Here is a 12,114-nt window from a genome sequence, read left to right as displayed (position 1 = left end):
TGTAAGTTGTAAATACATCCGGTGTCCTGTAGAATACATTTACTGTAAAAGATGCTGCTAAATCCAGGTACCATACAGTCTGTTGGGATTTGTAGGTACTAACTTGAAATGAAATGTAAAAATTAAAATAAATACTAATATAAACTCACTTTGTAATGTCTGTTTCTTTCTGAGAAGACTGAAGGTTGGTTTGGTTGGTCTTTTTATTAGTCTATCAAGTCAAAAGAGATATAATGGCAACTTGTTGGCCATCTAGTGGTCACACAAAAAGCTGCAGCCACTTAAGCTGTTTCCAAGGTTACAGCAGAGCGTCCATGTTTCAAATGTTCTGCTACTAGGTCTTCATTAACAGTGGTGGGAATGAACCACATTCACTGAAGTACTGTATTTATACTATACTTTGTACTTCCACTCCTACATTTCAAAGGGAAGTATTGTGCTTTCTTTTCTACTACATGTTTTTGACTGCTTTAGTTTTACCCAATGGATAATATAACAAGCTTTTAAAATGAAGGTGAAACCAGTGGTTTTTAGCCTTTTTGGCTTCTGACGTCACTGTGTAGTCAGACATTTCAGTTGTTAATAGTTCAATCAAACAGAATTTTCCTTTAAACTTCTCAAATGGTTTCAATTTAATAAATGTTCAAATTATCCAATATCTCACCAAAAAATTAAAGATTAGACAAAAATTCCAAAAACTGAAAAACAGATTTTCCTTTCCTGTCCCATTAATCATCCCCTCAGATTGATCTGGAGTCCCTGTAAAACTGTATATAAAGTAGTTCAAACGAGCTTCCCCTCCAGCAGCTACAACAGTAACATGCTGCTTACACACTGTTATTTAAGTATTTATAAATAATATTATAAAAAAATATCAGCTAGAGGGACCAAACCAGTACTTTTACTTTAACTACATTTTGCAGGTAACACCTATGTACATTTTTTAAACCGAAGTAGGGTTCTTCATGCATGACTTCTGCTTGTAATGGAGTGCTTTTTCAGTGCTTTAACTTAAGTAAAGGATTTGAATACATCTTCCACAACACTTCATCATGGTGATAGTAGCCTATTGATAGCCTACTGATTCGATCTTAATAGGCCACCACATGTCATTGTTTCATTAATAAGCCCTCAAATACTAGGAATGGCCAACTAAATTAACTATACTTTGTATCAATGGTATGCTACCCTTAAAGTTGCGAGCGTTTGAAATAATTGTGTGATATGAGGAGCACTTTGATACATTATCAAGCCCGTTTTGTTCAATTAGCCTAATTGTCAAGCTAATCAGGCTGGCCCATGCTGGATGCTGAATATGTATATTCAGAGGTAGGCCTAACAGGTTCGGTTCTTTAACATGAAAGGCGAACGTGTTATTTGTGTAGCATTTTAAGCACATGGACCGCCCTTTGCCAACAATTTGAATATTACAGAATGGATTCAGATGTCGAAGATGATAGAAAGACGACGAGGCATAGCCTACTCACTGTAGTATTTTCGAGTAACGTCGTCGACTCTCAGTCAGCTTTCAAGAGTAGGCCTACAGAAAGGAGCAGACTTGGATCACCCATATCGTCCTATGTTCCATTTACGAATCTTGACGATATGGGTGACGTAGGTCTGCTCCTGTCTGTTCCGGGAGAGAAAAGTGTCACGCCAAGTCAATCTCGATTAATCGTCATCCTCCCCAGATTATTTCTGCTCTGTCAGATGTTTCAGTGACTTGCTCGAGTATAGATGTTGTAGTTACGGTCAAGAGGACTTTTTATGGATTCTCAGTGACTGCTGATGAACTAACGTTTGGTGACTCTTGCAAAAGCAACGGTATTCTAAAACCATATGGTCACCTGATGTTCAAATATTCTTTAACAGATTGTGGAAGCAAACGTGAGGTAAATTTGAAGATTAATCCATAAAGTATTGTAGTCTCCTATAGACAACCAGGACTTCACACGTTATCCTTTTATAGGAGTCCGCAAGCCATCTTGTCTACAAATTCGTGCTTCACTATGTACCGAAGATCACCCAGTCTCCGGTCCACAGAGCTTGTCGGATTAACGTTGGAATAGAATGTAGATTCCCAAGGTTTGCTTTCTCTCCCATGACTTCTTAATTGGGTCAAATTAAACAGATTTATAAGACTTAATGACTGGGTCAATGTAGGTAACATCATGTGTATCAGTTGGCTGTTCGGCCTACATGAAATGAGCCTACCAGGAAAATTATCAGGAGCCACCCTCCAGAATTCCGAATCCAACTGATGAACAGTAAGTAGAACACGCAACTGGCACATACTACAACACCTTTCCACATTCTCTTTAATCTTTTGACCATAGTTTAAACATATATGGCTACTACTACAGTGCTTTGCCTACACCTTGAAAAGCATTTCAAAATCTAATTAGAATTAGAATGAAATTAGAAAGAGCAGCACATTCCTAGATAGATGGTTGTAGACAGAATGAGTCACGTGATTATAGATGACGCATTATAGCCATAATATTCCTTTCAAACCGACTGTGTTTCTGAAAGATGCTTCATCTCTGCCAAAGTCATCATCTCTGCCCAGCCCTTACTCTGTGTGTGTGTGTGTGTGTGTGTGTGTGTGTGTGTGTGTGTGTGTGTGTGTGTGTGTGTTTCAGTCACGTGGAGTTCACCAGCCCTGTCAAACACTTACCTTCTGCAGCAGGAGGTCTGTGTCCAGGTTTCTGCTCTTGATCTGCCCGCAGGAGCCAAGTTATTTGTCAATCATTGCTATGTGGCGCCATCTACCTGCACCTCAGAGAAACACACCATCATTGATAACTTCGGGTACTTGAACTTAAGCTCATTTTTTTGTAAAATGGTTCAATATCATCTTACTTCAGTCCTAGTGTTTCAGTCATTTCCCTCCCATGGAGTAGAGTAGTAAAAATGATACTGATGGATGCTAAGAAAAAGAGCAGTTTGTGTTGTGCCATTTCTATGTATTACAGGAACAATTTAAAGAGCGTGGATTATATTTTATATCTAGATGCAAACAGATACTGGTTTACTGTATCTTTGTCTCATAGTCTGGGATCAGGCTGCCCTTTCGTCTGCCAGTTTTCGGCAAAAATGAATGGGTAATCCAAAACTCTCCATAGAGGAGAATTCAGATGTTGACTGGCAAACCAGACAGCTGATGTATGAAATTGATGAACTCATTAAATCCATTTTCATGTTTCCAGATGCCTGCAGGAGAGCCTGAAAAGCCCTCACATTTCTAGGTTCCTGTCCCCCAGAACAGATGACACACTTAGCTTTGCGATTGCTGCATTCCAATTCATTGTTGATTCCGATGCCCAGGTAAAATATTCTGTGGGGGTCTTGGCAGCACAAAGGCCATTCATTTTGTACATGTTTGGCTTTACTTCGTAGACTGAAAGTTTGTAACAACCTGTGTAATATAATATTAGGATTTTTTTCCCTGGCACGTGAAATCAGCATACTATCATGCAAGCAAATAATGATAATAAGTAAGATGTATTTCTTGTTCTGCCCAGATAAACCTTCACTGTAAGCTGTCGGTGACTGTTGATGGTCCTAGTCCTGTTCATACATCTTGTTCATACAGTGCAGAGCACAGCAGGTGTGCACCTTTTTGTGTTCATGACATGAATAGGAGCGTGTGTGTGTGTGTGTGTGGCCTTAGAAACATCAGTCATAATTGACATGGATACAGTTGTATTAGACTTGACTTTAATCATACGGTGTTGACCTTATCTTTTTAGGTGTACTGCTCTAACTGGAGAAGACTCGATTTGCTCGACTCGAGTCTAATTGTGTTCCATCGAAGGTCAAGAGAGCCATGTATAAAGGCAAGTGTGTCTACCTCCCTCTCACACTAATCACAGGTTTACAGAAATCTATCTATTGCTAAAGTGAAAGAGTAGTCAGAGTGTTTCCTCTGGTGCCATCTCAGAATATCCCTTATAGTCTCCAGGAAGTTTGGTCAGAGACAAAAGGAAAGTGGAATTTCTTTTCATTCCCTGCCTGCTTCTGCCACTTTTCTTCTTCTTCCTTGACTGTACACCTTTGCTCTCTTCTGCCCCCTGCAGGTTCAGTGAGTAGTGGACCAGTGTATTTTTCAGACCCCTCAGCACCAGTCAATGTCACCTCTCTTAACAACACACTCACAGATGATATCTAGTTTGATGTGAAATCACAGGGACAGATGGAAAGTGTGAACAGCCATGCTGACATTACAGCCTCTGATGCCATGCCGAAGTTAAAGGGTTATGCTGACTTCCCTGAACTATTTGTTATGGACGGAGAATCTGAGCCAGAGATGGTGGAGATCTTTGGCTCGGGGGGTGGCCCTCTGGAGAAGAGGAGGCCATTGGAAGTCGTAATTGAGCAGGGTCACTGGGCCGGAGAAGGATTAAGGGGAAAAGAAGGGCTGTGGTCAGTTTCCCAAGAGGGCATTCTGAAAATCACAGGCAGACACAACAAGTATGGGACGAGCGAAGAATTGTCTGAGCTTCTCACAGACCGGAAGTTGAGGTTGAATGAGGACTCTGTGATACCATCTCAGAAAAGAGAAGAGGATGAAGGAGAAGCAGGGTTAAGAGGAGAGGAACAGAGAGGTTTACAGGATGACTCATTGGAGGGAGAAGTTCTGGGTGATTATGATGGACTTGTTGAAAGGGGTTTGGTGGGTGGGTTTGAAATGCCCAAGTAAGGAATGAAGGTTGAGAAGAAGTCAGGAAATCCTTGCAAATTTGTAGATTGACTAACTTCCTGAAACCTACTAACAATAATAAAATGTGATGTGTGATAAAATAGAGTTCACATTTTCAGCATTTTGACATTATTGTTCTGTCTTCAACTTTACCTACTAACACAATTCATCACTGGTGCCATAGTTAAAAGATATATTTGTAACAGATAGAAGAATGATAGTCTTAGCATTTCTTATTTAGTAAGTCATTCACTACAAGACCTAGTGAGATGGGTGGAGGAAACATTGTAAACAAATGTTGCCCCTTTGTAAAAATGACCTTATATACTCTGGTAGTCAAAAATCCATTTGTGTGAAATCATAAATGCCACAGGAAAGTATCACAGGTTAGTGAAATATAAGATCATTTGTCCTATGCATTCTTTTTTTCATTCAATGTATGCCATGGTGATGTCTCATTGTGATGTCACTGTTGCCTAGGCTTCCTCGAGAAGTAGAGTCTGCTCTGTCCCTTCCTGTAGAGAGCCTCAGTGTTACATTTCCAATCCAGTCTGTTGTCAAGGCGAACACCCAGGTATTTGTAAGCCTCCACCTGTCCTCCTGAAGTCTACAACCATCTTATTGGCCACATTTCAAAAAGCAGGTGTCTGTTTCCACACAACGACAAAAATGTCTCCTGTCCACCATTGACCACAACTGGAGTCTCATCTGACAATGTCTGCAGATGACAGGACACCAACTACTGGATGTCTGTGGTATACAGTGTGAAGCTGACGCGATATCAGCAGATGAGTAAAGCATTTCCATAACTCCCACAGCTGGAGCCTACTAGTTTAACACTGAATGATCGCTCACATGGATTTCCCGAAACAACAGATGCACTTTATTCTAAACAATATCAGTTTTCAAAGTCAGAGCATGTCATAACATATCGAGCCATGCTACTGATACATACATTTTGAATGGCAGTGCCATAAAAAGGCCTGCATATTTCCAGTGTTGTGTGTCATAATAACAGTTGTTTTTTCATGCAGCATGATTTCAACTTTCCCATATTGATAGTGGTAATAAAACAGGTTATATGACAATCCCTAGACAACCTGAGATCTGAGCGAGAAAGGGAGGCTATCGATACTTCTCTGAGATTACAGGGGTTCATTGTAGTCATGAACAGTGTGCTCTTTCAGTGGCATTTTTATTGTGTGACCTTGCTGTAGATAACAATATGCAAGTATTTTTAGCAGCTGTATAACTATTTAAAGTCTAAGCTGCCAAGCAGAGTACACTAGCGCACTCATAATTACATCATATCATGGCAACCAGGTCCTGTAAACAATGGTTCAAAGCATACCAGTCCTCTCCACATTAACTAGGACAAAGTCAGGCAGACAATCCAGATACATTCCAATAAAACGTGGTGGATTAAAAAAAAAAATTTTATTTAAAGAGTGACCCGTCACTCATTTAAAATACAGAAAGCTGCCGGCTTGACCCACACGTACATAGATATGTATGAGTGTAAAAAGGTTTTAGAATAATTTGTTTGTATTGTATACAAAATATACATTTTATTTTCAGTAAAACAGGATTCATTCTCACCACATCCTACAAACACTCAGATGACAGCTTTTTTTGGAAGGTTTTGCCACTTACAACCCGTACACCCACATCTATGACACAAAAAGCTATTCAACCTGTAGGCCTAAGACAGATGAACACTTAAACATGAATGTGTCCTTAGTAGCTAAGAGTTGCTATTTTGGGTCTTTGTCAGACGGCCAATACTCTTCCATATTATTGTGCTCTTCAATAGGAATGACATGGATATATAATAATACTTGAAATCATGTGAATGTTTCAAAAATGAATGAACACCCAGGTATTTGTGAAATGTGAAAGTGAAATGTTCATTGCATTTAGCAAAAGATACTAAAAATATATCCCAAATTGGCTGATTTCCTATTAGGAAAGGCTAGATATTGTTCACTCCTAGTAAGTATGAAATGCAGAATGATGAAAATCAAACTGTGGCAAACATCTGTGGCAAAGTGACAATTGTTACATAAAAATAAATAATTTTCTCATACAACAGACTGCTGATAAGAGATCCACCTTGGCTTTGGTCTGGACCACTTTAAAGTTATTTAGTCTCTAGTCCTGTGGAAGGAAGGGTGTTTTCTTTTCATGTTATGTCAACATGACTGAAACAATGTTCTGTCGTGGATAAGATGCCTTTGGTTCTGTTTGGTTTGCATATTGTCTGTAGTAATAGTAGTCCAAGAACGGCTAGGAGTATGAACACCAGAAGTACAGGCAAGAGAATTAACTCCCTCATCCGCTGACTGGCTTTGGGAAGATCTCCTTCAGATTCTGCTAAAAAGACAAAAGGAAATATTGATTAGTTGATAAATTACTTTCTAAAAAGTATATGATCTAATCAAAACAACCAGCTTTTGTGCAGCCACTATATTCTTAATCTCCAGTGGCTCACCGCGTTGTATAAAAGCTGTGGTGACTAATATCTTGGTTAAATTGTCTTCAGAGTGTCACGGCTATTGAGACTTTAGATGTTCTAGGGTAAATAAAATGTGTTTTGGACTCTGCTGGCCAATGTAATCTACATCTTGAGTTTAAACAGTGTCTGGTTATATTAACAAACCGAGGAGCTTCCAAAGGGACACCCCTATATGCCAGTGATTTGGACAGCATCACTCTGGCCAATAGCTTGTGCATAGGTGCAGCACATAGCCAGGAAAAACAGGAATTTTAACTTCCCATGAGATGCTTATAGCCTGCTTACAGCTATTTTCTAGAATTAAAAAATGAAATATAAAAAGGACATGCTTCCATCCCAGTTTGAACTAGAGTGCCATCCTGCCTGTGTTTACAGTAAACTTGCGTTTTGGGATCTGTTCTACCTACCGGGTAGGCTGATGTTCCTCCTGATCTCCTCCATCAGGTCCTCATTCCTCAGTATAAAACTGAGGGTAGCAATGGTGTTGTCTTTGAGAGTCAAGGTGCTGTACACGTTATAAAGCCCTGAGAGTGTGTCCCGTGTTAGACGGGTCTCTGTGCTGTTGGTGAGGTCTTCATGGTCTTGCAGCCAGCTCAAGGTGGGAGCTGGGAATCCTCCTCCTGAGGTTAGAAGAACCGTCACACTTCCGGGCTGCACTGAGAACTGCAGCACTGGCTCTGAATAGAGTGCTGAAACAGAGAGATACACAATTGAGGATCCTACTAAAAGGGCTCAGGGACATGTCAGCAGTCAAGATCATCCTCCTCACCTCTACAGCCATAAGGGATCATAATAGAATGATCATGGTGCCATCGGATAGCTTGGAAGTCTTACTGAACTCAGTGAAGGCCCATTCTCAAGGCCATAGTCTAGCTTTGCCAGTCAGTTTGTCAGTTTAATTAAATTCATCCTGTGCGTGTGTGTATCTACTGGAATAATGCATGCAACCCATCCTGAGAACGTATTGATTGTAATTACCTGCCACTTTTAGAGGGAAGCTCTTCCTCTCACTGCCCAGTTGCGAGCTCACGGAACAGATGTACTCCCCCCTATCTTCTATGGTGACGTTTTCCAAACGGAGAGATGCGTTGCCCTTTTGCATCTCTGACTGGTACAGGGAGGTGCGCTTCACATAGTGTGGGCTCTGGCGCTTCAGTTGGTCCCGATTGTAGTAGAAGCTGTGAACCACTTCTAGCCCCCGCTGCCAAGTAATCACAATGCTTTCAGGCTGCCAGACATTCCCCACGGAGAAACTGCAGGGCAAGACCACGGGCTGACCAAGAGTGACCACCAGGGAACTTGGAACGGTGACTTTGAATTCTGTAAAAGAGAAGTGCCTTGAGTCCCTTCATTCAAATTAAAAGAAGGCTGTACACTACAGGTCCTCACTCCCTCTGCAACGAGCCAGCAGCTCCACCCCTGCTGCACATCTCACCTGCCCTGGACCAGGTTATGTTTGAGATAACAGATCAAAACCATCGACTATATGTAGAGGGTTAGGTGTGCAGTGTGTCCATAAACAGTCATTGATCACGATGAATAAAGTCAGCAAAGGTGTTGCTTTTTGCCTGTATTATAGATTTAAATTCTTCATATTTGGTAAGGATCATGGTTTGAAATATAGTGCTCTAGACCTCTCCATGTTTGCGATTGGTCATCTGGTGCCAAGTTAAGCCTGCCCCTGATGGAGCTGATGACCACTGATGCAACATCGCAAAGGCATGACTGTTACTAGAGCGTGTCAAGCCAGGTAACTACAAGATACAGATGATCCTAGAGTGTGGTTTACAAACCTGGCTTAGTGGCTATCAAGAGGTTTACCATTCACTCTGACTTAACTTGAGCCTTCAACGATCATAAAGGTGTTCGTGTTCATAAAGGTGTTGCTTTTTGCCTGTATTATAAATTTAATATATTCATATTTGGTAAGGATCATGATCATATCGTTTACCTTACCTTAGGCTTAACGTTTTATTCACTCTCTACGTGTGGTAATAAGGGTCCAGCCTATCCCTCAACTTGACTAGCCTACTGCTATTGAGAAAAACAATAGGTTGGGTTGTGTGCTAAGGTCAAAATGTCTTAATATACCTGAACCCCACCTTGGAATGTACACCTGCTTTATTAATGTACTTTCTACTTTCAAAGTTTCAGAATACAAACACAAAGACGTGATCTGATCCCGGTTCTCCTGTTTTCTCTAACGATACTCTGACTGAAACGTCACACTTATCTTTGATAGGCTTAACTTTAGACCTTTTTCAGTGCCAAGTTATGCTGCATAGAGTGGTATTTCCAGCTATTGTTTGTTACTATACGCTGAGAGAGGCTAGAACATTTTCGAGCATTTGTTTTCCCAAACACAATGACAAAGAAATATAGGCTATGAAAGAAGTTGAGAGAGACTTACCCGAGCAGCAGACTTTTACGAGAAGTAAAGAAAGATAAAATCCTTGTGCTGTCCAAAGTTTGAAACTCATGTCACGGTACTGTCTGTCCAAAACGACCTTAAAAATGTAAAAAAAAAAATGATTCATAGGACATCCAAGCTGTTCATAGCACTGTCATGGCAAGGGTAGCCACCACGTCCTTTATACTAATACTGTCACGCTGGACGCCGATTTACGGCTTTGGGAGACACACCCTCCTACGTAATGTTGTTACGCTGGCAACTAGGTCATGGAATCTTTTTTATTTTGCGTTGGCAACCTGTCTAAAGCAATAAAAGAATCTCCATGGAGAGCCACAACAATAATACAAATTTACAGACATTTACATATTTACTCAAGTGACCCATTTCTTTTAATTTGACAGGAAATTACATAAAAATACTTTACTGTGTAAAAAAATGTCAAAGCCATTCTAAATAGTCTACACCATCGGTTCCCAAACTGGGGTACGCGTACCCCCAGGGGTACGCGAAGTGGTTCAGGGGGTACGCGGGGAGAAAATTTCCGCGATAACAGAAAACGGACAGAATTCGCAGAATGTACCGTTTGAAACAGAATTGCAACTTTCAGACGGAAACATCATTTTGTGCATCAAAATCGCCCAAATTCCCCTGTATTTGGTCCTGCAAGGCTGTATTTCTTTCTTATAAACACAACAACGATCGCAACGATGAACAAGCATTATTTAGAAAACAAAACCACTGAGAAAATGTCACGTCTGTGCTGAACTCCGCTCCGGCCACGCCCCCCTATTCAACACAGACCTCCGTAGCCTGTCAAATGAATTCGCTCATCTTCCCAATCGCCTGCAAATCATGTTTTTTTAGTCTTCTGTTCTGTTGATGGCTGGCAAACAACAACCACCTTAGGAGGTTTGGGTCACTTGTGGCACATATTATTCACTCATTTTAAGCCATCAAACTACCTCTGGGTGAACAAAATTAGCCGAAACGGATTAAAACGGAATTAAAGTAAAAGGTGAAAAGGAAAACTTTTTTTTTCCAAGGGGGGGGGGGGGGGGGGGGGGGGGGGGGTACGCAGCTGAAGATTAAATGTCTGAAGGGGTACGGGACTGTAAAAAGTTTGGGAACCACTGGTCTACACCATTACAACAGACAATCTCCATGGACATCCACAAATGCATAGTCATAGTGACTGGACACATTTACATAAAGTTACATCAGAATCAGAACTCTTTTTATTGGCCAAGTATATTTACACATACAGAAGATTAACTTGGTGTGGTTGGTGCATAGTACATAAAACATATTAACAAAATAGCAAAAAAAAGAATAAAAGATAAATGTTTTACAAAATGGAACAATAAATAATTTGGCCACGTGCGGGGTTAAGATGCAGTGAATTGGAATTAGCATAGTGCAGTATATAAATAATTTACACTGTAGTGCATTTGTGTGAATGTGTATATGTGCGGGGGGGGGGGGGGGGGGGGGGGGCGCAGAGTCAGTTTGATGCAGGGGGCTTGTCTGTGTCTGGGGAAAAAGCTGTTCAGGTGGCACGAGGTTTTGGTCTTGATAGCCCAGAACCATCTGTCTGATGGGAGTCTCTGGAATAGGTGGTGACCGGGATGGGAAGGATCAGCCATGATCTTGCCCGCTCCTCTTGCTGGTCCTGGAGGTTTAGGAGAGACGGCAGGTCGCAGCCGATGAGCTTCTCGGCTGACCGAATGATCCGCTGCAGCCTGCCTTTTTCCTTGTCAGTTGAGGCAGCAAACCAGATAGTGATTGATAAGGTGAGGATGGACTCAATGATGACTGTGTAGAACTCGACCATCACTTTTTTGCGCCATGTTGAATTTCTTCAGCTGCTGAAGGAAGAACATCCTCTGCTGGGCCTTCTTGATGGTGGAGGTGATGTTCTCCGCCCACCTTAGGTCCTGTGCAATTATTTTCCCCAGGAATTTGAAAGACTCCACCGTGTTAACTGGGGAGTCACACATGACGAGGGGGACGGTTGGGGCTGGGCTCCTCCTGAAGTCTGCTACCATCTCCACAGTTTTCAGGGCATTCAGCTCCAGGTGGTTCTGGCTGCACCAGAAAGCCAGGCTGTTGACTTCCTTTCTGTAGGCAGCCTCGTCCCCATTGGAGATTAGTCCAATGAGGGTTGTGTCATCCGCACATTTCAGGAGTTTGACAGAAGGGTGGCTGGAGGTGTAGTTGCTGGGTAGAGGGAGAAGAGTAGAGGGGAGAGCACACAGCCTTGTGGGGCTCCAGTGCTGATGGTCCGGGACTCCGAGACAAGCTTGCCCAGCCTCACACGCTGCTTCCTGACTGACAGGAAGTCAGTGATCCACGGCAAGACCATTTCCATATTTACTCAAGTGACCCATTTCCGAAGATTGTAATTGGACAGGAAATTACACATACAAATATTTTACTGTGTAATTTTTTTTTTAAACTATTCTAACCAGTCAACACCATTACAAC

General features: G+C 41.5%; 1 protein-coding gene across 2 annotated transcripts; it reads right to left on the bottom strand.

The window, feature by feature from the left end:
- Positions 1-6,137: 6,137 nt before the first annotated feature.
- LOC116223469 (butyrophilin-like protein 8) lies at positions 6,138-9,847 on the bottom strand. Of its 2 annotated transcripts, none has more exons than XM_031580320.2 (4): positions 9,628-9,847; positions 8,196-8,537; positions 7,625-7,906; positions 6,138-7,075 (listed from the first exon to the last, which is right to left on the bottom strand). In XM_031580320.2, exons 1-4 carry the CDS (start codon positions 9,752-9,754, stop codon positions 6,885-6,887), a joined length of 942 nt encoding a protein of 313 aa, XP_031436180.2. In that variant the 5' UTR covers positions 9,755-9,847; the 3' UTR covers positions 6,138-6,884. The 2 variants fall into 2 exon arrangements, with proteins under 2 accessions (XP_031436180.2, XP_031436181.2); XM_031580321.2 differs by having other exon boundaries at positions 6,138-7,072.
- Positions 9,848-12,114: the final 2,267 nt, after the last annotated feature.

The sequence above is a fragment of the Clupea harengus genome, chromosome 14 (assembly GCF_900700415.2).
Source record: "Clupea harengus chromosome 14, Ch_v2.0.2, whole genome shotgun sequence".
Classification (NCBI taxonomy): domain Eukaryota; kingdom Metazoa; phylum Chordata; class Actinopteri; order Clupeiformes; family Clupeidae; genus Clupea; species Clupea harengus.
This window is presented reverse-complemented; position numbering and strand designations above follow the sequence as displayed.

What these genes read in the sequence shown, in the direction of transcription:
- LOC116223469 (XM_031580320.2), bottom strand. Translation starts at nt 9,754, where the DNA reads ATGAATCATTTTTTTTTTTACATTTTTAAGGTCGTTTTGGACAGACAG. An exon ending in CTTCCCTCTAAAAGTGGCAG is followed by an intron (nt 7,907 to 8,195) that starts GTAATTACAATC and finishes TCTCTGTTTCAG; the next exon opens with CACTCTATTCAGAGCCAGTG. An exon ending in GAGGAACATCAGCCTACCCG is followed by an intron (nt 7,076 to 7,624) that starts GTAGGTAGAACA and finishes TTGTCTTTTTAG; the next exon opens with CAGAATCTGAAGGAGATCTT.